Source organism: Myodes glareolus, chromosome 5, assembly GCF_982192425.1.
Source record: "Myodes glareolus chromosome 5, mMyoGla1.1, whole genome shotgun sequence".
NCBI lineage: Eukaryota > Metazoa > Chordata > Mammalia > Rodentia > Cricetidae > Myodes > Myodes glareolus.
Genome location: NC_142030.1, coordinates 10014935 through 10039474, shown reverse-complemented (window position 1 = coordinate 10039474; position 24540 = coordinate 10014935). Strand labels below are relative to the sequence as shown.

At 42.7% G+C, this 24540-nt stretch overlaps 2 protein-coding genes across 2 annotated transcripts in view; one reads left to right on the top strand and one right to left on the bottom strand.

The window, feature by feature from the left end:
- Positions 1-23147, bottom strand: part of Iars2 (isoleucyl-tRNA synthetase 2, mitochondrial) — a 40433-nt gene extending 17286 nt beyond the window's left edge. The window contains exons 1-12 of the mRNA XM_048439506.3: positions 22797-23147; positions 21568-21690; positions 16569-16728; positions 14002-14150; positions 13470-13519; positions 13275-13384; positions 13103-13193; positions 12697-12812; positions 10309-10478; positions 9002-9092; positions 8326-8477; positions 6776-6936 (exon numbers count right to left, since the gene is read on the bottom strand). Of these exons, the coding sequence (XP_048295463.2) occupies positions 6776-6936; positions 8326-8477; positions 9002-9092; positions 10309-10478; positions 12697-12812; positions 13103-13193; positions 13275-13384; positions 13470-13519; positions 14002-14150; positions 16569-16728; positions 21568-21690; positions 22797-23051 (1628 nt within the window). The 5' untranslated portion in view covers positions 23052-23147. The remainder of the gene's footprint in view (positions 1-6775; positions 6937-8325; positions 8478-9001; positions 9093-10308; positions 10479-12696; positions 12813-13102; positions 13194-13274; positions 13385-13469; positions 13520-14001; positions 14151-16568; positions 16729-21567; positions 21691-22796) is intronic.
- Positions 23148-23229: 82 nt separating this feature from the next.
- Bpnt1 (3'(2'), 5'-bisphosphate nucleotidase 1) overlaps positions 23230-24540 on the top strand; it is a 28241-nt gene continuing 26930 nt past the window's right edge. The window contains exon 1 of the mRNA XM_087906047.1: positions 23230-23557. The gene's annotated coding sequence lies outside the window, so the exon portion shown is untranslated. The remainder of the gene's footprint in view (positions 23558-24540) is intronic.

Below are 24540 nucleotides of genomic sequence, written 5' to 3'. Positions count from 1 at the left end.
AATACTAGCAAAGAGCATTCATTATATGTGTATTCATATAATACACATATTAGAGTGGGTATGCTGTTCACACCAACTATGCATTTTCCCTTAGAAAAGAAAAAGTCAGGACACGAGTGTCATTTGCCCTTTTTGTTACCATCAGATTGCCAAGTTTAGGCAAACAATGATAACTTTTAAATATGTTTGGAATAAACAGATAAAAACCAATATAGAAGTGAAAGTAAACTGCTCAGACTTCATACTAACCTAACAATCAGGAGGGACTAATACCAAAGGGGCCATGGATTCTCTTTCCAGAGCACACTCAACTGACTGCTGTGTCTACATTTCATAAACCCTGAGTCTAAATAAGTGACACAGTTGGAACTAGGCCTTGAAAGGATGTCGTCTAATCAGGCCTCTGTCCCACGCTGTCCCATAAGCCCCTGGCTGAACTCACACCCTGTTCTCTGGAGCTGCTAAGCAAAGGGCTCTGACTGCCCAGGCAGAGGAGGCTGTGAGTCGAGGCTGAAGGCAGTTTGGAAGGAGGGAGTCTCAAGAGATTAGTGTATTGACAGAGCAAGCAGAGTCCAAAGACCAAGTTCTATCTGCCTTGTTGGCAAATAGCAAGAGTAAAATATTGTGTTTTCTGAGCTTCAGTTTCTATGAAAAGCCGTAAAAGGAAGATTGTGATCTTTTTTTACTTTAAAAAAAAGTCTTACTAAAGAAAAGCAAGTAACCTTACATGACATATTTCACATCCACTTCCTAACAACAAATTCAACTTCAATGAACTATTTTTCTTTTCCGTAAATATCAGAAAATTCAATAATACTTCAAAATTATAGTTTAAGTGTTTATTCAGCCACACTAAAGTTTTTTGCTGAGTCTATAAATCAAAGGAGGATGTTAAATTTGCTATCTGTATCTTGATAAGTCAACTATAAACCCTAACTTCAAACACCTTAGGCACCTAATGTTCCTTTAACTGCAACATTTTCTTATAAAAATATTAGTAACTCACTTACATATGTCACCATGTTTCAACAGCAGAGATACAAGCTTGCTTATTCCGTTTTCCCAGCTCACCCCCATCTCCTTTATTTTTCCCAGCGCACCCCATCTCCTTTCTTTTCTGCAGTGTCACCACATAGATCAGGCTGCTCTCACAATCCTCCTGCCTCAGTTACCCAAATGCTAAGCACTCTTGCATTTTACACATAGTAAGGGTGCTTGCTGAGTTAGCCTCCTTTTACTTTAGTAATATTTTCACAAATAGCACAACTACAAATGTAAATCTCGATCAATGAAAAGCAATATTCAGTGCTTTGTAAAACTCTAGTCTCCTGAGGGCCCAGTGGTGGGCACCTGTCACCTCAGCACCTCTGGAGGACGCGACAGGATGGTCGACTTCAAGGCCAACATGAGCTCCCAGGACTGACCAGGGAGTAGCAAACAACACAGTCAAGGTAGGTGTGTAGATCAGTTAAGAGAACACTGACCTAGCACGAGCATGGCCTGGAACCACAAATACATGCATGCACGCAGAGACACATACACACAGACACATTTCTCCCAAAATTGCCAAATTAATCTATATAATACCAAGAAAACAATCCAGTTTTGTTTTTTATCCCAGGTTCTTAGGAACCTGAAGCAAAGAGAAGTGTTCTCAATGCACCCAAGAGGCGCTGTGACGGCTGAGAAGGCGGGCTTCCCTGGAGCGGTGTGCTCCCACTTCACACCCCACGCTGGAAAGTACTCACTGCCCCTTGCTAAGCCTCCTGCTCTATAGTCAGGTCTGTCCTAAGATTCTGGACAAACAAATAACTTATATTTTTAAAACAAACAAAAAAATCAACTCTAGAATTAGAGAATAACAGAAACCAAACCTGTATATATTAATACAATATACATATATATTAATACAATATACATGTTTTTTGAGAGATTAAGTTGTATGTGCCAATTGTATATAATTTTGTCAGTTAAAAAAAGTTAATTGAATTTTAGAACAAATTTAATTTTTAAAAAGTAGATTAACAAAAGCCTTTCATCTGAACACATCAAAGTTCAAGTGCACAGCACTGCTGTCACAAACAGAAGCTTCCTCTTGCCATCCACACTTTTCATGGACCAGCAACACAACACTCAGGCGGTAACCTGGAGGCCCCCAAGCCTATGCAGAGCTGAGCTACACAGTCCATGTCTCAGGAAACCCAGAGGTGGGAATGCAGTTCAGTAGTAGAGTACTTACTTCCCACCAAAACCCCTACCCTACCTAGAAGCAGCCACATACTGGACAGGTCTGGTCACTGCATCTGCATTAAGTGGGACCTGGGCAGCCATTTAGAGCAAAGCTACCACCTTAAATGTCTTTGTGATCACTACTCCTCCAATAGTGACTTAAATTTCATCTGTGTACTTGTGTGTGATGCTGGGATTTGAACCTCTGGCCTCATGAGTGCTAGGCAAGGGCTTTAACACTGAGCTATAACCCAGCCCTGTCTTCTTTTGTATGCCATTATATTTCATGATGAACAGCTAAGCTGGACATCTTACACGCATATCTTTATACAGAATTCATTAGTCTTACCTCTTTATGATAAATATTTAGAAGTGAGAGCATGAGAGCATGATGACTTACAATGAGATCATGCTTTCAAATATTTTAAAAGAATTTCTTAAGAATTTCCCTGTGACATTATTATGTTCTTTGGGGGTAAGATCTCAATTTGTTCTCGCAAATTCAAGAATTCTCTTTATTCTACTACACTTGCACACACAGTTGACTTATGACCTAAAGAGCAGTATAAATTACTGTTGATAAAAGTGGGTGAAGCCACTTATCACCATGTAATCATGTTTCATTTTAATGCTGTATTTCACAGAGCAATAAGTCAGACCATAATAAAACTTTGTACTTGACTCAAAGGCCTTATCTGACACATTTCATGTTCCTGCTTCGGTTTTCCATCAGGGAAAACCCAGGCAGTGTGAGTAGCTCCCAGAGCAGCCAATCACCGAGCTCTGCTCTCAGTGGCCTGGGACATATTTAGCAGGGAAGGAGGCAGCACCGAGGGTTCCCAGGTAAGAGGAGCCACTGCTGTCATCTCACTCTTGTGCTCTCTAGGAAAAGGACAAGCAGGACAAGACCCCCGGGAGCTCCTGAAGAGCGAGGTAAGAGGCTGAGTGTTTCCCCTCTGTTTACTAAGCGTGACTGAGAACAGATGGGGCTGCAGAAGGAAGAGCCTCTGCTCTATTCACTGCTGCACTCAGCTGCAAAGGCAGCCGGAGCTGATTTAGGATGCTTTCTTTACTTAACAAACACAAAGTTATAGGTTTCCAGAAGCCGGATCCACGTTGCCTAAGTCAAAAGTGTCGGGCGACAACACACACCTGAAATAAGGGAAGAAGCTACATCAACGGCTTCTCGTCTTCTCTAGGTCGTCAATGTTTCTAAATTTTATCCATTTCAGGTCAAAACTACTTGTTTTTATTAACCGGGGAATAGATTTCCACAACTTTTCTACTTTTGAAATATCAAAAGTAGAACTACTCTTAAGAAAAAGAAGCAAATAAAAACTATAAATGAAATTAACATGTCAGCTTTCAAGTTCAGAGTTTGAAGCCCACCAGTCTTTAAGCTTATTTAGAACATGAATAAATCCAGGTTTTCTTTTGCAAAATAAGCATGTTTAGAGGAAACGTGAAGACGCTTGTCAAAGGCGCAGGAGATCCAGGCGTGGCGCCACTCACCCCGGGTCCCAGCTCTCAGGAAGCTGAAGCAGGACTACAAGGTAAGGCTCGATCTTGTCTCCCATCAGGAGGAGGCAGAGGACTTAGGGTGCAGCTCCAGTCTACTGTAGAATGCTTGCCTGGCATACACCAAACTCCAGGATCAGTCCTCAGAACCATACACACTAACTACATGTTTTAAAACAAAAGGAATCCTCCGACAAACTTGATGGAGTTATCACATGTAACAGCAACTCCATGTGGACTGTGTACCGATTTCCAGTGGAGATGCTGTTACTTTTGATGGCCACCAGCTCGCGACAAATGTGGAAAAAGAAGGATAGAAATTTCTGGGTACTTGAATTTATTTGAGTAAAAAAGAAAAATGATAACCTTCCTTCTATTTTTTTTTTAACAAATTACAAGAATATAAATATTTTAAAATTCAAGTGCTATGTCACTAGAAGGATCCCGCCATGGAAGACAGTGAAAGTTCTCATCGTGAACTGGTGTACAGGAAAATGACCTATGAATTGACAGACAGTATGGTTGAGTATGTCTGTCATTCTGTAGGCCAATATTCTGTATGTCTCCACTACTTACAAACCAGCAATCAACTGACACCTTCGGACAGTTCTGTCTCAGATCACGGAAGTGTCTGTAACATAGTAGGAAAATGTTGCTGACGAAATAAAATGGAAACAATGGCAGTGTGGACGTGTCTCTGTGTGTCTGACAAAGCGCATGTATTTCACTTAACTTACTGTTCAATCTAGCTACAGTTTTACTTTGAAAACAATAGTCAGCTCCACCAGTTTGCTGAAGTCTGGGGACACAGCTCAGTGGTAGAGTGTATGTTTAACATCTGAGAGGGCCTAGGTTCAACCAGTCCCTTTCACCCAAACAAACAAAACTTGTTCTACTTTTTCATTTTAATAATACATATTCAATCCACCTTAATCACATCACAGCAATGCCCTAAATCTTGCATTCTACTAACAAAAGACTGAGAAACAACGGTGGCTTTTAAGTTTACTTGTGTGAATTTATCTTGACTATGATCACTTTCATTCTCAACAGATGTATTAAGACAGTGGAATAGAACTGACCAAACTCTTAAGTTCTATAAGAACCACAGAGCAACAATACTTGAGCAGAGTCAAGTTAACTCTAACCTTTAAACAATAATCAGTCTTGGGCTGAAGAGATGGCTCAGTGGTTAAGAGCTTTGCCTGCTCTTCCAAAGGTCCTGAGTTCAATTCCCAGCAACCACATGGTGGCTCACAACCATCTGCAATGAGATTTGGTGCCCTCTTCCGGCCTGCAGGGATACATGCAGGCAGAATACTGTAAACATAATAAATAAAACTTTAAAAATACTTAAAAAAAAAACAATAATCAGTCTTGCAATCTAGCCTTTAGTTGCTTATCCTGAAATACTTCTGCCCACTTCGGCATTCCTTAATATGTTATTCAAGATTCCTTACAGTCTGTCCCAGCCAGTCCTTAGAGACTGACTGCCTTCCTAGCCTCTCCCGACCCTGGAGCAGGTGTGGTTTCTGTACACGTGTCCTGTGGGCTGCTCTCCCTGATGCCTGCAGAGCACTCTTCCCACGGTCAGCTGAAGTGCCACCTCCTCTGTGAATGAAGTCGGTGAGCAAATACTCCTACAGTGTTCAAGACAGAAGCTCTTGTTCTCTTTGAACCAAGTTCACAGGGTATGGGATCAAAGTGAAAAAGAACATGCACACAAAAACACTAAAGCTACACTATCATGAAAAGGAAATAGCAAACTGCCACGGCTCAGAGTCTAGCTCAGCTATAGAGCCCATGCAGGACCTTGACACAACAATTCCCACTACAAAATTATTAGAAATAGCAATAAGCCTACCCCTTATATGATCATAGATGACTTTTTAAAAAGCAACTTAAACAACCATATTTCAAACTTCTAAAATAGGTGCATTCAGTAAGGTAGTGTTAAGGACATACAATCACAACAGCCATGAAAAACAGAACCCCAGGGAAGGGCTGCCCAGCCTGTGCCGACAGTCTCTCAAACACCCCATCTCTGTTATCTCTGTCCCTCAAACTCCTCAACAGATCCCCAACTAATGAAACAAACACTTAGCCAATGTCACTGATGCTATAGCATAATTTAGTAAAATCTCACTAACCAAATTAAAATTAAGTCAAAGCATTCTAAGAAAACAAAAACCTAAAATAAATTCCTAATAGAAATGATTAGCATTCCCTTTCCACCTCTGTTAAATCAGCAACAAGTAGTTGGGCATGGAGTCACAGACCGAATCCCAGCTCACACACTCACACTCAACACACATGGGATCCGGGGAAGGGCGCACAACAGAACAGCAGCAATCTAGAATTGCCGAGAGCTAGGACAGCATAACAATTACTTCATCAATTCATTAAAATAGGGACCACATTAGCCTGCTGACTGCCTAGTTCTCTCTCTTCTCGCTCTCTTTCTGTAGACTTTCTACTCCTGGCCTTAATTTATCATCCCATCCCAGTCTTCCTGACTACTGGATCTCTCGGTCCAGCAATGCCATGACCTTCCAGGTAAGCTGGAACACGCTACAGTCGCAGCACAGGGAGGGTGAGGCAGGACAATAGACTGAATCTTGCGAGACAGAAAGAGATGAGATGAAGCTGGTGGCTCATACCTGTAATCCAGCTATTTAGAAGGCCAAAGAAGCACACTTACTTGGACCCGGATTTAAGGGCAGCCTGGACTTCATAGTCAAAGATCATCTCAGAACCAGTGACAAATGAACACTAACAAGAAATTCTTATTTTTCTTTTTTGAGACAGGGTTTTTCTGTGTTGCTTTGGTGCCTGCCCCAGAACTAACTCTTTAGACCAGGCTGGCCTCGAACTCACAGAAATCCATCTGCCTCTGCCTCCCAAGTGCTGGGATTAAAGGCATGTGCCACCACTGTCTGGCTAACTAACAAGGAATTCTAATTGTCCACACTACTTGTTCAAGAAAATGTTAACTCACTTTAAACAATAAACAACAAAAAAGAATTACCTGTTGATCAAATATTCATCTTTTGTCTTATGATGAAACACAGGGATTGGAACCCCCCAAGCTCGTTGCCTTGATATACACCAGTATGGCCGCTTGTCCAGCATGTCAATCATGCTATTCAACGCCGCTCCGGGAATAAACTTCACTGTTTTTAACAACTCCTGCAATTCATTCATTAGGTCAAGTGGGAGAAGCAGAACTGTCCTGACCTTTCCTAATACAGTTCTTCATCCTGAATGTGTGCAGTCGTTCACATCCCTCCCACTCCCACCACAGGCCAAAAACAGAAAAGCAAAGACTTCAAAGTGTGGCCACAAAACCAGATTTCACCACTGTCAAGAGCAGGCAGATGGACATATGGATAAACATATGGCTAGAATCCCCACACTTAGAAAGCTAAGGCAGGATGCCTGCCACAATTTCAAGGCTAGCTTGGCCTACATAGTGAGTTGCTGCCAGCAAGAGGTACATAAGGTCCCCCAAAAAAATCATGCAAATAAGCAAACAACAACAACAAAAACAGACTTACCCTTTATGGCAATGAAAAATAAAAACACTACATGTCACATGCCCACTTTGCACAGTATAGGAGTATAAACCTCTGCAGCAGCTCTGCCGAGGACTCTAACTACCAAGCCGACGGATGGACTGGCCAGTTCCTAGATGCCAGCTGCCAAGCACAGTACCTGTGCATTCACCCTGGCTAATAAACACATGTGAGTGCTACATTTAATAAAATCAAACTGTTTTTGGAATATGCATCGATTCATGTGAAAACATAGACACAGACAAGTGATTTAAATGAAAGAGCTTGAAAACCTGCAACACCAATTATAAAATTAGTTAATTTACAGCAACATTTAAGAAAAATTGTGTGCATGTGTGCATTGGTGTATATGCATACAATGCTGGCAGAGGCCAGAAGAGGGCAGCAGAAGCCCTGCAGCAAGGGCCGGGGCAGCTGTGAGAAGACTGAAGTGGGTGCTGGGAACCACACCCTGGCTCGCTACAAGGGCAGCAAGTGTTTTAAATCACTGTTTTAAAGTGTTTTAAATCTCTCTACCCCAAAACAAAATTTTAAATGAACTGAAATTTTGTTTTGTTTCCTTCTTTTCAGCAGTCTTAATTTCAAGGTCACAGAGGACACAAAAATTTCACTAAATGTGTATCATGAGGGAGAGTGGCAGACATTGGCCATGGAAACTGACTGGCTTGCTTCGGCAGGCATTACTGTCTGAACTGGATGAAGAGTCATCAAACCGAGTTCCTAGGAAGTCATGCAACTCGGCCTAAGCTACTCTTAAGACACTAGACACAGAGTGACCAGATGAGTCACTTACGCTCTTTAAACCTTATTTTTACAAATGTAGAATGAAAGAATCAGGTACAGGATCTTTTCATGCCTAAAAGTATTATAATTTTAGGAAAACAAGCCATAAATCACAATCAATAAATCAGAAATTTTCTCATGCAGCCCTCATCCCGACACACCTTTTTACTGTGGGAATGGCCAGCCCAGCCCAGCCCTCGCAGCAGGAGGCCTTTCCTACCTTGGCTGTAGCCTTGATATCCGTAATGTTTATAAACCACTGCTTGCTGGCGCGAATCACCACAGGCTTCTTAGTTCTCCAGTCACAGGGATAGCTATGCACCACCTTCTCTTCTTTCAACAAATTCTTTGCCGTCTGAAGCATCTTTATAACTTAAAACAAGTTCCCATTAGACAGAACTTAAAAGTATTCTGACAAAGTTCACAGACCCTGTGGCTCTAGGGAGGAACTGGACCTGGGTAGGGGCGAAAAGAAAGCTGCCCGTCCCCGGAAGGGACAGAGACATTGAATCAAACCGCTCCCTCCTAAATCCCTAAGGACAGAAGGCCTCCAGTTGATCAGCTATTCGTGAAGAAGCTTCCGGAAAGAGCAAAGAATGTCTGACTCACATGCAACACCCACCCCAATCTTGATTTCAATCCCTTCACAGAAGCAATACGCAGATGATCTCTGTAACACCTCCCCACCAAAACCATGACTCCAGTGACTGGCTAGATCTACAGAAACTAGAACAGATCTGAGACAGAAGACAGCAGGTCCTAAGGTTCCTTTTCAACTGTATGGCTAACCAAAAGGTTCATTCTGACTAGAAGCATGGGGACTGACTGAATAGGGGAGGGGTCCTGCTGTTGGTCCCTAACAGAAACATCCTGGGCTACCAACAGATGACACCCACCCGTATCTGTTCCCTCTTCAAGTACAGCCTTGTTCTCGAGTTCAGGGCCTGCAGCATCAGTGAACACTCCACTTTCATCCACTAAACAGTCCTGCAACAAACCACTTGACAGAGTTAATGTACCGAGACACTTTACCTTACGGCGATCCATGGTAAACAACATAGAGCACCTCAATACAGAGTCCACCTTTTCTCTACTTAAAAACCTGAGTATTTCTTCCTCAGTCAATAGAGATTCCTGAATTTTATATATTTAAACGACCGAAGACAAAATGTATTGCTGAAGCACAAACCTAAAGGTTAATACTGAAAAGCACAAGCGCTCTAATATACTTCTAACCGCTCTCATTTACAGGTCGCTGGCCAAGAATCCTTCTTCGCCTGCATCCTTCTCACCTAAATGGTAAAGGTTGCTAACTACAGTGTGTAAAATAAGCACAGGAACTTAGAAAGGGCACAGCTTAGCCATTCCCTCCAAGTGCTTAATAAAATCTACTTGCCATTGTTCAGGGAGTGGGAACAATGTGTCGATGTGACTCAGCACCCTACAAGTATCCTGATTTGGTTAAAGACAACTGTAGGGAAAATGTGAATGGCAGGAAAGCAACAGGCAAGCAGAGCCAGTGCATCAACTATTCAGCTTCCGAGTACAAATAAGAACTAGGCCTAGGCTACACTATAGGCTACTAAATGTGCACAAGCAGTGTGTTTTGAAAAATGTACCTACCTCAATTACAAAATACTTTTTGACTAAAAACTGTTAAGGATCATCTGAGCTGTTGGAAAATGGTGCTGGACCATCTGGTGGCTCACAACCATCTATAACTCCACTTCCAGGGGATCCAGTGCCCTCTTCTGGCCTCCATGGGTACAAGGCATACACATGGCAAGCAGACATACATGCAGGTTAAAAAAAAAAAACTACACACATACAATAAATAAGAATAAGTTTTAAAAAAAGTATGTGGGACTTACTTAACACAGGTTTGCCCCAAACTCTCAATTAGTAAAAACTGCACATCTCTGAAGTACAGTAAAGTGATGCACAATTAAGCATGGTCAGTGTATATTTTAAAAGTGGCTTGTGTAATAATGCATGTTCTTCAGGTCTAATTCTGTTCTGATTTTGTGATAATTTTGGAAACTTTCTCAATTAGTATGGATTAATAATGTTTTAGGATGTTGCATAAATGTAATCATTTCACAATTTAGCTATGATGACAAAAACTGTTATTACCAAGAAACAAAGATGTTAGGAGTAATCATTTTCATTCTGCAAGGTGAATAATTAAAAAGAGAAACAGTACCATAGGGAGGTTGTGCTGAGACGCTACGCTGTAATCTTCCATACCGTGAGCTGGGGCTGTGTGAACCAATCCTGTTCCTTTGGCCATAGTCACATGAGAGGCAGGTAAAAGAGGAGACTCTTTATTGGGAATTAAAGGGTGACTACAAGTACCACCTTCCAGATCCACACCTGCAGGTCAAGAAAACCACGAAGAAGAGATTTACATGCAGGGTTAGGCGACAGCTAAGTGGCAGAGCATCCTTTCCGTGTACGATGTCCTGGGATCAAGCCTCATCAAATCTTTTTTTCCCCATCAGGCAGGATCTCAGAGCCCAGGCTGATCTCAGATTCACCATGTAGCTGGGGATGACCTTAAATACCTAATCCTCTTGCTTCCACTCTCAGTTGCTAGGATAATAGGTGTGCACCACTAGACTCAGCTAGCATCTTTATTTCCTTGTTTTGGGAATGAAACATGTTAGGCAAGTTCTCTGCCTCTAAGCTATTTAGGTCTCTAACAGGATGAAACAGTACAAGACTGGCTGCACTCAAAACTGGCCTCCCTCTGATTTATGATATCCAGGAATCTATAGACTGCAGATGATTACAGTATCTGCTTAGCGCACCACTGTCGGGATAAGCAGCTACACATACTGCCTCACAATAAATTCTACCAGTTTATCTGTTGTTGTCTACTACAGCAAACACATAATCAAATGGAGTCCAAGAGAACTTAAGGAGGCCCTGTCTCAGAATGAAAGCAAAAAGGAGCTCGGGTAATGCTCTTATTGAGCAAGCTCCACATTTACAGAACACGCTCCAGGCTTACAGAACACGCTCCAGGCTTATAGAACACGCTCCAGGCTTACAGAACATGCTCCAGGCTTACAGAACACGCTGCAGGCTTATAGAACACGCTCCAGGCTTACAGAACATGCTCCACACTTACAGAACACGCTCCAGGCTTACAGAACACGCTGCAGGCTTATAGAACACGCTCCAGGCTTACAGAACATGCTCCACACTTACAGAACACGCTCCAGGCTTATAGAACATGCTCCACACTTACAGAACACGCCCCAGGCTTATAGAACACGCTTCAGGCTTACAGAACATGCTCCACACTTACAGAACACGCTCCAGGCTTATAGAACATGCTCCACACTTACAGAACACGCTCCAGGCTTATAGAACACACTCCAGGCTTATAGAACATGCTCCACACTTACAGAACACGCTCCAGGCTTATAGAACACGCTCCAGGCTTACAGAACATGCTCCACACTTACAGAACACGCTCCAGGCTTACAGAACACGCTCCAGGCTTACAGAACATGCTCCACACTTACAAAACACGCTCCAGGCTTACTGAGCAAGCCCTCAAGAAAAGGGAACAGACTGGGTCCTCTAGCTCACCTAGTGTACCATCAAGGACCAGAGATCTTAAAATCCCCAGCCCCTGCCTGCCTCTTACACCTCCCTTTGCATTCTGATAGGTTGTGTGTCCATCCTTCTAATTATCTTACACCTAAATGATTAACTTAAGATGGTTTTCTTCTTTAGCTAACTGATCATTCCATTTTTAAAATTATGTTTACTATAAGATTGTATCTTAGCAAGAAACTCAAAAGATATTATCATCTCTAAGGATTGCAATCTATTTTAAATATCCCAGACCCCCACAGTTATATAAATCAGTCACTGCATTGAAGTCCCAAATTATTGCTCACAAAAAATTCTTCTGATAGAAGCACTGCCTTTGACAACAGGTGTGGTGGCCCACACCTTTAATCGCAGCACTCGAGAGACAGAGGTAGGTGAATCTCTGTGAGTTAAGTTTAAGGCCAGTCTGGTCTACATAGTAAGACTCTTCTGTGGGATAATGCTCTTGTATACTGTAAAGATTTGTCACTTGTATTAGCTTAATAAAACACTGATTGGCTAGTAGCCAGTCAGGAAGTATAGATAGGGTGACAAGACAAAGAGAATTCTGGGAAGAGGAAAGGCAAAGAGTCAGCCAGTAGCCAGATGCAGAGGGAACAAGATAAGAATGCCTTACTGAGAAAACGTACCAAGCCATGTGGCTAAACATAGACAAGAATTATGGGTTAATTTAAGTTGTAAGAGCTAGTTAATAATAAGCCTGAGAAATAGGCAAAACAGTTTATAATTAATATAAGTCTCTGTGTGCTTCTTTGGGACTAATGGTTGTGGGACCAGGTGGGACAGAAACTTCTGTCTACAAAACTCTGTCTCAAACAAACTACATATACCTCTTCATGTCTTCCCCTAGAAACATAGATGCCACATCTGTTTCAATTCACAGTGGGGAATATCCAAGGAACTACTAAATGCCAACCAACCTAAAATTTTAATAACTGACAGTTGGACATCTATAAATCCTCACCTGAAAATGTTGAAATAACTTCAAATGTTGTTTCCAAGGTAGAAGCAACAGGTGATACTTTATCTTCAGCCAATATGTAGACATCCCCAGACGTGGAACACTTCACAAGAGCATACCTGAAGATGAAGTTAGAGGATATCACCCATGAAGAAAGACAGCTACAGTTAAATGAGATCACATTAGAGAAGCCGACTTCAAGGTTGGAGAGCAGTTCACAAGACACTCCAGACTTCACGTTTGCTTCACTTTCCCACAACAACTAAAAGGTCTTCAAATGCATTATCTATTCTTGAGTGTAGGAACTAAATGATAATGCACTGGATTTTAAAGGGGTCATGAGAGTGAAACAAATTTAATATGAATCTTATTTGTAAGATAAAATAAAAAGATATAACCAACTACCTACTTTGCTTCTGACATATAGCAAACAGCCTGATTGGCAGGAATTGTCCACGGTTGGGTGGTCCAGATTACAAAGCTAACGGGGGATGAGCCATCTGTGGGAGTCAAGTTGTAAATATGTTAGCAGCCATAATAATTCCATAGCATTAACAAACTCAAGCTCTGGGTAAACCTACCTGTAAGAGACGCCAACTTAGGAGGAGGTTTTAAGAGAGGGAATCTTACATATATCGACCGGCTAACATGCTCAGGATTGTACTCAAGTTCTGCTTCAGCCAGCGCGGTCCTAAGATTTTAAAGGATCATACATATATATGCATAAGTTTCACAAGTGGTTCCAGCCTTTAAATTACCGAGGAATACACACATACCTTGATGAGGGAGACCAAAATACTGGTTTGAAAGATCGATAAACCAAGCCCTAGAAAAGACAAAGATCAGATATTTTTGCAGGTTGGTTTCTGTCAAGTTGACACAAATCTGGAAAGAGGGAACATTAATTGAGAAAATGTTTCCTCCAAAGTGGCCTGTAGGTAAGTCTATAAAGCATTTTTTTTTGATTAACAGTTAATACAGAAGGGCCCAGTCCACTGTGGAGAGCACCACTCCAGAGCAGGCGGTCCTTGGGTGTATAATAAAAAAGCAGAGCAAGCCTCGGGGAACCAGACAGTAAGCAGCACTCCTCCATGGCCTCTGCTTCAGTTCCTACCACCAGCTTCCTGCCTTAGATTCCCTCAATGGACTGTGACAGAGGCAAGTAAGCCAAATAAACCCTGTCCTCCTCAAGGGGCCTTTGCTCACCGTGTTTGCTCACAGCAAGAACACTAATTAGGACAATACTGAGGCTGAAACTGTTGTGACGCAAACTTTAGTACACTGGGAAGAAAATAATTACTTCGTTACCTTATCATACATTTGGTAAAATGTTCTCAGCTGCTTGGCTTCATATTTTCCATCAAATGTATAGTAGCAGTTATTCCAATCTGCCATCACTCCCCAACGAGCAAACGCCGATTTCTGCTTTTCAATTGCAGCTTTAGCAAATGATCTAGCTAGAAAAGGCAAGGGAGGAGAAAGAAAAAGCCTGTGAGAAACTCAGTCTGGCCTAAACTCACTATTTAGCCCAGAGTGACCTCAAACTCACAGCAATCCTCCTGCCTCAAACTAAGTACTAGGATTATGAGTATAGCCACCAGGCTGACTTTTTATATTCTTAAACATGGTTTATTACATGCTTCTCTCAAAGAAGGTGTTATGCATGGTTAAACAGAAGAACTCTTGTTTATCCAGGCTGGCCTCCGACTCACTCTGCAGCAATTTCTGATGCTCTAAAGCTAAGAGGACAGGAATATGCTATCACTTCCAGTACTCACAGTACTGGTAATCGATCACAGGGCCTCATGCATAGCAGATATGCACGCTTCCTACTGAGCTATATACCCAGTCCTAGGAAAATTCTTAGCAGAAAAAATATTTGAAAGTATTTAAAGCATAGAACAATTCATTGTTTAATTAACTCAAATTTTGCTGGGCAGTGGTAGCTCATATCTTTAATTCCAGCACTCTGGAGATAGAGGCAGGTGGATCTCTGTGAGTTTGAGGTCAGTCCAGTTTACAAATTGAGTTACAGGACAGCTAGGGTTGTCACACAGAGAAACCCTGTCTCAAAAACCAAACAAACAAACAAATAAATAAAAACTGGAAAATATTCCACATTATTCCTTATAATATATACTAATAGTTGCTGTGGGATGTTTTTGTACCCTATAAAGATTTGTCACTTGTATTGGTTTAATAAAATGCTGATTGGCCAGTAGCCATGCAGGAAGTATAGGTGGGACAACCAGACTAGGAGAATTCTGGGAAGATGAAAGGCTCAGTCTGCAGTCACCAGCCAGACAGAGAGGAAGCAAGATGAGAATGCCTCACAGATAAAAGGTACCAAGTCACGTGGCCAAACAATGATAAGAATTATGGGTTAATTTAAGTTGTAAGAGTTAGTTAATAATGAGCCTGAGCTAATAGGCCAAATAGTTTATAATTAATATAAGCCTCTGTGTGATTCTTTGAGACTGAATGGCTGTAGGACCGGGTGGGACAGAAACTTCTGTCTACAAATAGTAATAGTATTATACTTTGTGTGTGTGTGTGTGTGTGTGTGTGTGTGTGTGTGCGCGCACACACGTGATAGGCCACTTTCTGGTTGGGTTTTCACCATGTGATCTGGGAACCAAACGCAGAGGCCAGTCATTTGCAAGTGCCTTTTCCTGCTGAGCCATCTCACTAATCCTCCTCATTATGTCTTAATTCAATAAATGGCCAGAGAATAAAACTCATTCATAATCAACTCCCAAAATTATTCAGAATATCAATTCTAAGACCATGTGAATGTGTTCCAAAAGGAAATAAAGAGACTTCATATGTCTAATACCTTTATAGCTGATACAGCAGTCTGATAAACAAGGAAAATAAAATCTCTCTGGTCATACCTACCAAAAGAAAGAATCAAACAAGGAACTAATTTAACTCATAGGGGTCTTGGTAGTTGTTTGGAGTGTTTGTTTTGGTTTTAAGTCCATGCTGACTTCAAATTCAAGATCCTACTGCCTTAGAGCCTTGCATGCTGAGTTTACGGGCTTGCACTACCACTCCAAAATTTAAAATCCATGTATTTTAGAACTGACTTCTAGTTTTGTTCCTAATTTTAGCCAACAAGCTCCACCCAGCAACTTGATAATGATAAAAAACAAACACTAAACTGAAAACAGTTGCAAAAACATGCTCCAAATTGTTCCTTGAACTTCCAAAGAGAAATTCTTACAAAGTCAATTATAAAAAATACAAAACAAGACAACAACAAAAAAAACCCTCAAGGATGGAACTAAGACTGTAAGGTAAATGGGGTAAACACAAAGGTCCTTGTCTCATTGTCTCAATAAAACACATCCCACACTGTGTCTGACGCCAAGCAGTAAGCACTCCACAGGTCTCACTGCAACCAAAACAGAGTGAGGTACCTTTGGCAGATGCTGTGGACAGCCTTTTTGTACACTGTGTCAAGGAGCATTCTGAATGGTTTAATAAAGAGCCGAAGGGCCAATAACCAGACAAGAGAGGATAGGTGGGACTTTCGGGGACAGAGAGAACTCAGGGTTAGAATCTAGGTGTACAAGAGATGCCAGCAAGAGAAGATGCCAGGAAGAAGTCGGACATACAAAATGGAGGAGAGGTAAAGAGCCATGTGGCAGAACGTATATTAATAGAAACAGGTTAATTTAAGTTATAAGAGTTATCTGGGAACAAGCCTAAGCTAAAGGCAAAGCTTTCATAATTAATAATAAGTCTCACTATCATTATTTGGCTGGTGGTCCACAGAAAGTCTGACAAGAAAGACCTGCTACAAGCAGAGCCCTGATTTTATAAGAAGGCTGAGCAATCATAGTATCATTTTAAAATAAAATGGAGTTTACCTTTCTTTCTGATTTCCACGGCTGGAAGAGTCTGAGCATTTACACCAAGCTCTGATAACACTTTTGTCTCAATGGGCAACCCATGACAATCCCAGCCAGGCACAAAATGCACTTTGGAGCCTCTCATCATATGGTAACGGTTGGCAATGTCTTTTAAAATCTGCAGGGATGAAAGTGTAATCACCATCCAGAATACACACCACTCATAATCTGACTCTCTTTTAAAAATACCATTTGAAAGCATAAAGTCTGATTTAAAGCATTTCTATAAAATAACTAACAGATGTGCAGTATTTACACAGAAATAACAAAGACTTGAATTTCACAATACTAATACTATCAAGGGGAAAAATCAAACAAGAGAATTACACATGCAAACCCATCATGTCCCAGATGTCATTATTCGTCAAGTTGAGAGAAGGGTGTCAGCCCATTCTACCGTTTAAAAGAAACACTTCTGGCCAGGCGGTGGTGGTGCATGCCTTTAATCCCAGCGCTTGGGAGGCAGAGGCAGGTGGATCTCTGTGAGTTTGAGGCCATTGGTCTACAAGAGCTAGTTCCAGGACAGGCTCCAAAGCTACAGAGAAACCCTGTCTTGGAAAAAAAAAAAAAGAAAGAGAAAAAGAAGAGGAGGAAGAGGAGGAGGAGGAGGAGGAGAAGGAGGAGAAGGAGGAGGAAGAGGAGGAGGAGGAGGAGGAGGAGGAGGAGAAGAAGAAGAAGAAGAAGAAGAAGAAGAAGAAGAAGAAGAAGAAGAAGAAGAAGAAGACGAAGAAGAAGAAGAAGAAATACTTCTAAACTCCAGAATATAAATAAGTCAGTTAGAAATTTTGATTTTGTTTATGGAAAAATTAACACAGACAATGCAATCCACATTGCTCACACTTGCTGAGAAGCACAGACTCCCACAGAATTGATACTGCACCCACTAGGTGGGATCTCACACTCAACTGCTTGGCACTAACTAGGTGCTCGCTAAACTGCAGGCCTCATCAGCGTCCAAGTCACTCCTCTTAGCTCATCTTAAATACGAGCAGGTAGGGTCTTTAAAATATGCTACCAGTCAGGCCAGAGAGCACAGGTCTGTAACCAATCACAGTTTATACAGAGGCCACGGGCCAAAGCAGGAGGATCCAAGTTTATGGCCTGCCTGAGTTAGAGTGTCAGCAAGGCTAGCCTACACAACTGAGTGAGACCTTGTCTCAAAACAATAAAATAAGGACACGGCACGTAGCTCAGCACTAGAGTACTTCTCTAGCACGCACACAGCCCTGGGCTTCAATCCCAGTTCGGATAAGTGTGTGTGTGTGTGTGTGTGTGTGTGTGTGTGTGTGTGTTGTGTGTGTGTGTGTGTGTGTGTGAGAGAGAGAGAGAGAGAGAGAGAGAGAGAGAGAGAGAGAGAGAGAGAAGGAGAGAGGGGTCCCACATTCCCCACCATGAGGGTCATGGACTCACCCTCTGAGACTGGAAGCCCCAATAAACTCTCTTTTACAATTGTTCTGGCCATGGCGTTTTGTCATGGCAATAGAAAAGTAACTAGGACCGGGTCTTTCATTTTCCTATCTCAGTAGTCTTACTCTAAGCCAAAAATTGTTTCAGGTACCGAGAAGACAGCAGTAAACAGGGAAGACAAGTCTCATTTTCCACTGGAAAATGAAATTATATCTTTATGTACACTAACTAGAAGGCAAAAGTCAGGTTAAAGGGCTAGGAAATAATTTTGGAGCTGGGTGGTTGAACTTTAGTTGGTACAGGTTGAGAGTTCACAACAGAGAATGTAAGTCATTTTTGTCACTGAGGAAATGCACACGAGGCAGGGGAAAGGTGAGACCATACTCCCTGAGGAATAAGACCAAATCCCCATGATTCCCCAAGCTGCTGTCAGGGCTCCAGGCAGGCAGGGAGGAGGCAGTTTTGCATTCTTGGAACCAATTCTGTACTCCTGAACCACATGCACGCTGCCTCCTATCTTTCCAGCTCCGTAGTAGAAGGGAAGAATTCCCTCAAGCTGTTCTCCGTCTTCTATGTACAGACAGTGGTACTTGTACCCTCCCACATGCAAATAAGTCAATATATTTTAAAATACAAGTAGGTATAATTTTAAGTACAATGAGCTTATCAAATCTGTGGACTACTGGGCATAGTGGTGCACATATGTAACGGCAATATTCTGAGGCAGAGAAGGATCAACAGTCTAAGGACAGCTCAAGCTACTCAAGAGATTTTTTTTTTTTCCTCAAAAAAAAAAAAAGGAACATAGTAGCCGGGTGGTGGTGGCGCACGCCTTTAAACCCAGCACTCGGGAGGCAGAGACAGGCAGATCTTTGTGAGTTCGAGACCAGCCTGGTCTACAAGAGCTAGTTCCAGGACAGGCTCCAAACCCACAGAGAAACCCTGTCTCAAAAAACACCAAAAAAAAAAAAAAAAAAAAAAGAAGAACATAGTTAAAACAGTTCATCTGTCAGAAATGAGAATCTGATCAATAATAGAAACTCTATGGAGTGTAGCTTGAAGGTCCAGTGTTTAGTACAAGCAGCACCCTGGCCTTGATCTCCAGTACCAACACCAAACAAAAACTAAAGTAATGTGGAAGTCTCTTTTGTTTTTAACAGTATGTTAGAAATTAAAAGGCATACACATGTACACACATGTACACATACACAGACACACACACAAACAAAACTCAAGTACGCTTCTAAACTGAAAAGGAGCACTCAAGGCAAGACACAAAAGGCATAAACGTAAAGCTAAATGCTGTTTGTAAAATATAAAACCAGAAATCCAACAATCTCTAGACAAGCCTTCTAGAGGTAGCTGCCCTCTGATCTCCACCATGGATACGCCCACCCGCACACACAAATAAACACAATTTTAAAAAGAAAGATGAACTGATAATCATGTCATAACAAGAACAATTTTCCCTGGGAAGCAGTCATCACGATGACCCCAGGTACTCATGATGACAACCACAGCTTCTTCCATCACAGAGGGAAACAGGGGTAGCCAGAGGAGTCTCTGAGTCTACACAAAGTCATCCACCTGCCTCAGAAACAAAACAAGAACCAGCTCCAGACCCTGTGCCGGTGCCTGCCCAGCAGAGTCTGGGTGTTACTTCTCTGATCTCTAGGCATCTTCACCTGCCCAAGTCTGAACTCCTCACCTCCCAACACTAACCCCACCATCTTCCCTGTCAAGTTAGAGAAACACTGGCCTAAGTATTCCAGTCAAAGCTCTCTGAAGAGTCCTTGGCTCTTGCTCCTAACAGTGTGTTCCATCACCTCCACCATCAGACTGCACTCCAAACATGGTCCCTTTTTGCTTTTGTGGCTTCAACTGTCAATGACACTGTTGTTGTCATCTAACTCCTGGGCTGGTCTTTTTGTCTCCTGACTCCTTAACCTCAACACTATAACCAACACAACAGTCTAAAATGATCCTATTAATCAAACCAAATAAATATTTGAAATCATAGTAAATTATCCAGTAAATCAGGTCTTGAGTGTATCTACTCAATCCCCCGACCCCAAAGGCCAAAGGCTCGCTAGTGTTCACATACACAGTAGCCGGAAGTCCTTTAAATGAACTGTTCGATCTGAACTCTGCCACGTCTGTGGCCGTAGCTAACATTCTCCCCTCATGAACTGCCCATGCCTCCTTCCTTACTATTCCTCGGATGAGTCCAAAACACCCATCTCAGGTCTAGCGTTTGCTATTCTTACCTATTTGGGGCTTTTCTTTTGTTCCATTTGGCTGTTCTTGAGACAGGTTTTTAACTCGAGTCCTGAACTGGCCTCACACATTCAATGATCCTACTGCCTCAACTACCAAGCATCAGAATGCAGGCACACACCGGCACACGGGATGCTCACTTGCTTTCATATTTTCCATAATTTCACCTTTCCTGTTAAAAAGCCATCCCAAATCCATTTATTAAAATTACAGCTCCAGGGCTGGAGAGGTGGCTCAGCAGTTACGAGCACTGGCTTCTCTGAACACTGGCTTCCAGAGAAGCTAGACACTCACATGGTAGCTCACAACCATCTCGAACTCCAATCCAGGGCATCTGCGAGCTTTCTTCTGGCCTCTGCAGGCATTAGGGATGCAAGTGGTGCACAGACCAAGCACTCAAACACATAAAACAAAACAACATTTTTAAAAAAATTAGCTTCAGCTATGATTCTCCCTATTATCTCGCCTCCTTTCCATCTTTGTTTCCTCCACAGCTATTACCACTGCCCCCTGTGTTATACCCTAACTTATTTTCCCAAGGAGAGTGTAAGGAAGGGACATGACTAATTTTTCCACTATCTGGAGTACAGAATAATGCCTGACACCTAAACAGGAAGTAATGGAAAAGAGAAATTTAAGTATAATATAACAAAAAGCTGAAAGGAAACACACAAAATACATCGGGATGCAATTCCCTGGTAGAGTACTTACCTAGCACAAACAAGGCCCTGAGTTTCATCTCCAGCACCACAACAAATAAACAAACTCATTAATAATTCATTAATTTATTTATAATTAATAATTCATTTATTTGCATAGGCCAGTGCAACTTTACATAATTATCACACAAGTAAAATATGTTATTTTTTTGTTTTATTTTTTTTTTGGTTTTTCAAGACAGGGTTTCTCTGTGGCTTTGAAGCCTGTCCTGGAACTAGCTCTTGTACAACAGGCTGGCCTTGAACTCAGAGATCTGCCTGCCTCTGCCTGGGATTAAAGGTGTGCACCACCACTGCCCGGCTAGAATATGTTCTTTTGCAGAATAGTTACTTCCAATTTTTTTTAAGAGTTATTTATTTATTATGTATACAGTGCTCTGTCTGCATGTATGCCTGCAGGTCAAAGGAAAGCACTCGATTACAGAAGGCTGCGAGCCACCATGTGGTTGCTGGGAATTGAACTCAGAACCTCTGGAAGAGCATCCAGTGCTCTTAGTCTCTGAGCCATCTCTCCAGCCCCTACTAGCAAGTTTTATAACCTGAATTATAATTACCTTGTTTAACGCATGCCCAACATGAGGGTCACCATTTGCATAAGGAGGTCCATCATGAAGACAAAATTCTGTCTTTACTTTTCTTTCTCTTTGCCAGGAATAAAGCTCTGAAAACCCACATTTCTGTTTAAAAAAAACAATGTTTACATATCACATAAATACATGTTATGGAATCTTATCGATCCTCAGATACTACTGATTCCATTCCAGCCCATTCAACTCAGAAATGTAACTGGAAACATTTTTGGAAGGAACTGGTATTAAACATTTTCAGCAGTCTTCCTGCCCCCAATAATACTTCAGATTTTAGGGGACAGAGGGGCTCTAAATTCTTGGCAAGTCTCTCAGTATCCACTGCCTCAATCCAGCCTTGAGACCTGTCCATCCCCACCCCGCTACTACCACCACCCAAAATAAAACTGGTAACTTATTCTTGCTATTCTTTGGCCTCAATACTTCCCTAAATCCAAAGAATATTCAGGAAAATTCTATTCACTTAAGCAGTATTCCTGGTTAACAGGGATATTTACAGACTCTAATATTATAGACACTAACACGTGAGTCTCAATGAGAAAATTGAGTATGAGATATATATATATATACATATATATAAGAGATACACAGGTGTACATGCGTGTGTATATACATTTATGTCTATATCGCATATGATATATGACATAACACAGTCTACAAAAGGGACTCAGAGAAGGACTGCTACTTTGTCCTGCAAAGGAGGCATAATTCCAGCGAAAGGCCTAAACCTGTAACTGAGGTGGGCTTCAAGTTCCCTTCTTTGCTAACACTTGAATTATTTTTTTCAAGACGTGAGATTTTTTTTTTATTTTTAATTATTTCTGTGTCGTGCATGGTGAGCGCAGATGCCGGCGGAGGTCAGAGGCACTGGCTCTCCTGGAGCTGGAGTCAACAGGTGGTTGTGAAGTGCCAGACTTGTGGGCTGGGAACCGAACTCAGGTCCTCAGCAAGAGCAGCAAGCGCTCTTAGGCGCTGAACCATCTCTCCAGCTCAGACCTGAATTTTTATTTACACGCTGGTTACTTTCTGATAAATGACTGGAGAGTGTGCAAAGCTGACTCTCTTGGTGCCGAAATCGGAACGCGCACTGCGTGGCACTGGGCTCCGCTTAGGGGGCCCGCGTGGTAACCCCAGCGGCCCGGAGCCCGCAGAGCTGGCCCAGCACCCCGCCCTGCCCGGGTGGCCGCGCCCGGTACCTGCTGGATCTCCAGCTCCATTTCGGGCTGCTGGCGGCCCAGCAGCTTCATGGGGAAGGCGGTCTGCGGTAGCAGCACCGTGTCGCGGTATCTACCGCTGTTCGGGGTGCTCTGAGGGCTATCCGCCCCTGCCACCGACCGCACCACCAGCCTCCGATACCCCAGGCGGCCGGGAAAGCGGGCCGGCCTCCAGAAGCTGCCGGCGGCGGCCAGCGCCACCGCCCCGGGCCCGGGAGGGCACAGCCCCCAACGCATGGTGGGCGAGCAAGCGGACACCTCAGCGATGGGCGCACGGCAGCAGCCCGGGATCTAAATGCTGGGACCCCCGGAGAACTCAGACGCGTGGGACTGCGCACGCGCGCGGGGCGGAAGGGGTGGGGCAGGGACGGAACCTTCCGGGTTGGAGGTCGGCGCCACACCTGGTCTTCCCCCAGGTCAAGCAAGGGTAGAGAAGGAGTGGGCCGCTGTCGGTTAGCTCTCCCTGGTCAGAGACTTTAGTTAAGCAACTTGTCCAGCGTCGTAAACATAACAAGTAGCGGGACTAAAACCGTGCAGTGGTGGCGCAGGCATAAAATCCCAGCATTCGGGAAGCCGAGGTCGGCGGAACTACGAATTCGAGGACAGCATGGTCTATCTTAGAGTTCCAGGACAGCCAGGGCTACACATGTACACAGCTGTTATTTTGCCATTCCTTCAGTACACTTAAAAAAAAAGTATTAAAGTTGCTACAAGTCAAGATAAAGTAGAAAAAAAGGGAAAAGGTAAGCATCAACAAACAAAGTCAATGAATGTAAAAAAAAATGCTCAGTTTTGGGAGCCAAGAGGACACAGTCATCTCATAGAACAAACATGAAGTTTGCTAAGAAGTGTTGGGATTGTGGGAAAGTAGACTGCTGGATGTAGTGTTCAGTATGTGATGGCTTTTTCTGTTTCCATGTGTATGTGTGGTCCGTGTGGGTTCACATGTGTGTGGGTGTGTTTGCGTGTACATCCTAGACTGAGGTTGGGACTCATCTTCTGTAGCTCTTCCATCGTACTCATGGAGTTCGGGTCTTTCAATCAAAGCCAGAATTCATTCATATGGTTACTCTCACTAACCAGCTGGCTCTGGGGAGGCATGTCTATGAGGAAACAGCTGCCATATGCTCTTCGCTGCCATGGAAACACCTAACACCATGTCTTCCCTGCAATGATGAACTCTGTCTCAAACCATGAGCCAAAATAGCCCTTCCTCCCCCTAAAGTGTTCCTTGTTAGATACTTGGTCCCAGCAAGGAAGTAAGTAACATTCCATTGTACTCCGGCACCTGGGGACTTTTTGTTTTGTTTTATTGTTTTTCATGTCCTTATTCTAACTGTGAGAACAATAGCACTTATGGATGACTAAAATGAAAATAACTACTGATGGGCCCTACCAAAATTCACATATTTGTGTCTCCCCAAGGTTTATGTTAAGATTCTAACCTACAGTGATGGTATTTAGAGGTGGGGGTCTCTCAAGAGTGGTTAGATGGGGGGGGCAGTCCTCAGGAGTGGAGAAGGTCCTAGAGAGCTGCCTTTCCCCTTCGTACCTATGAGGACAAGGAGAATGTGCCATCTATGACCAGAAGATAGACCCCCATCAGACTGTGACTCTGCCAATGCTTTGCATGACCTTGAACCTCCCAGCCTCCAGAATGCCTTGAAATAAATTACTGTTGTTCATAAACCACACAAAAAAGGCATGTCTAAATTCACAGAGTAAA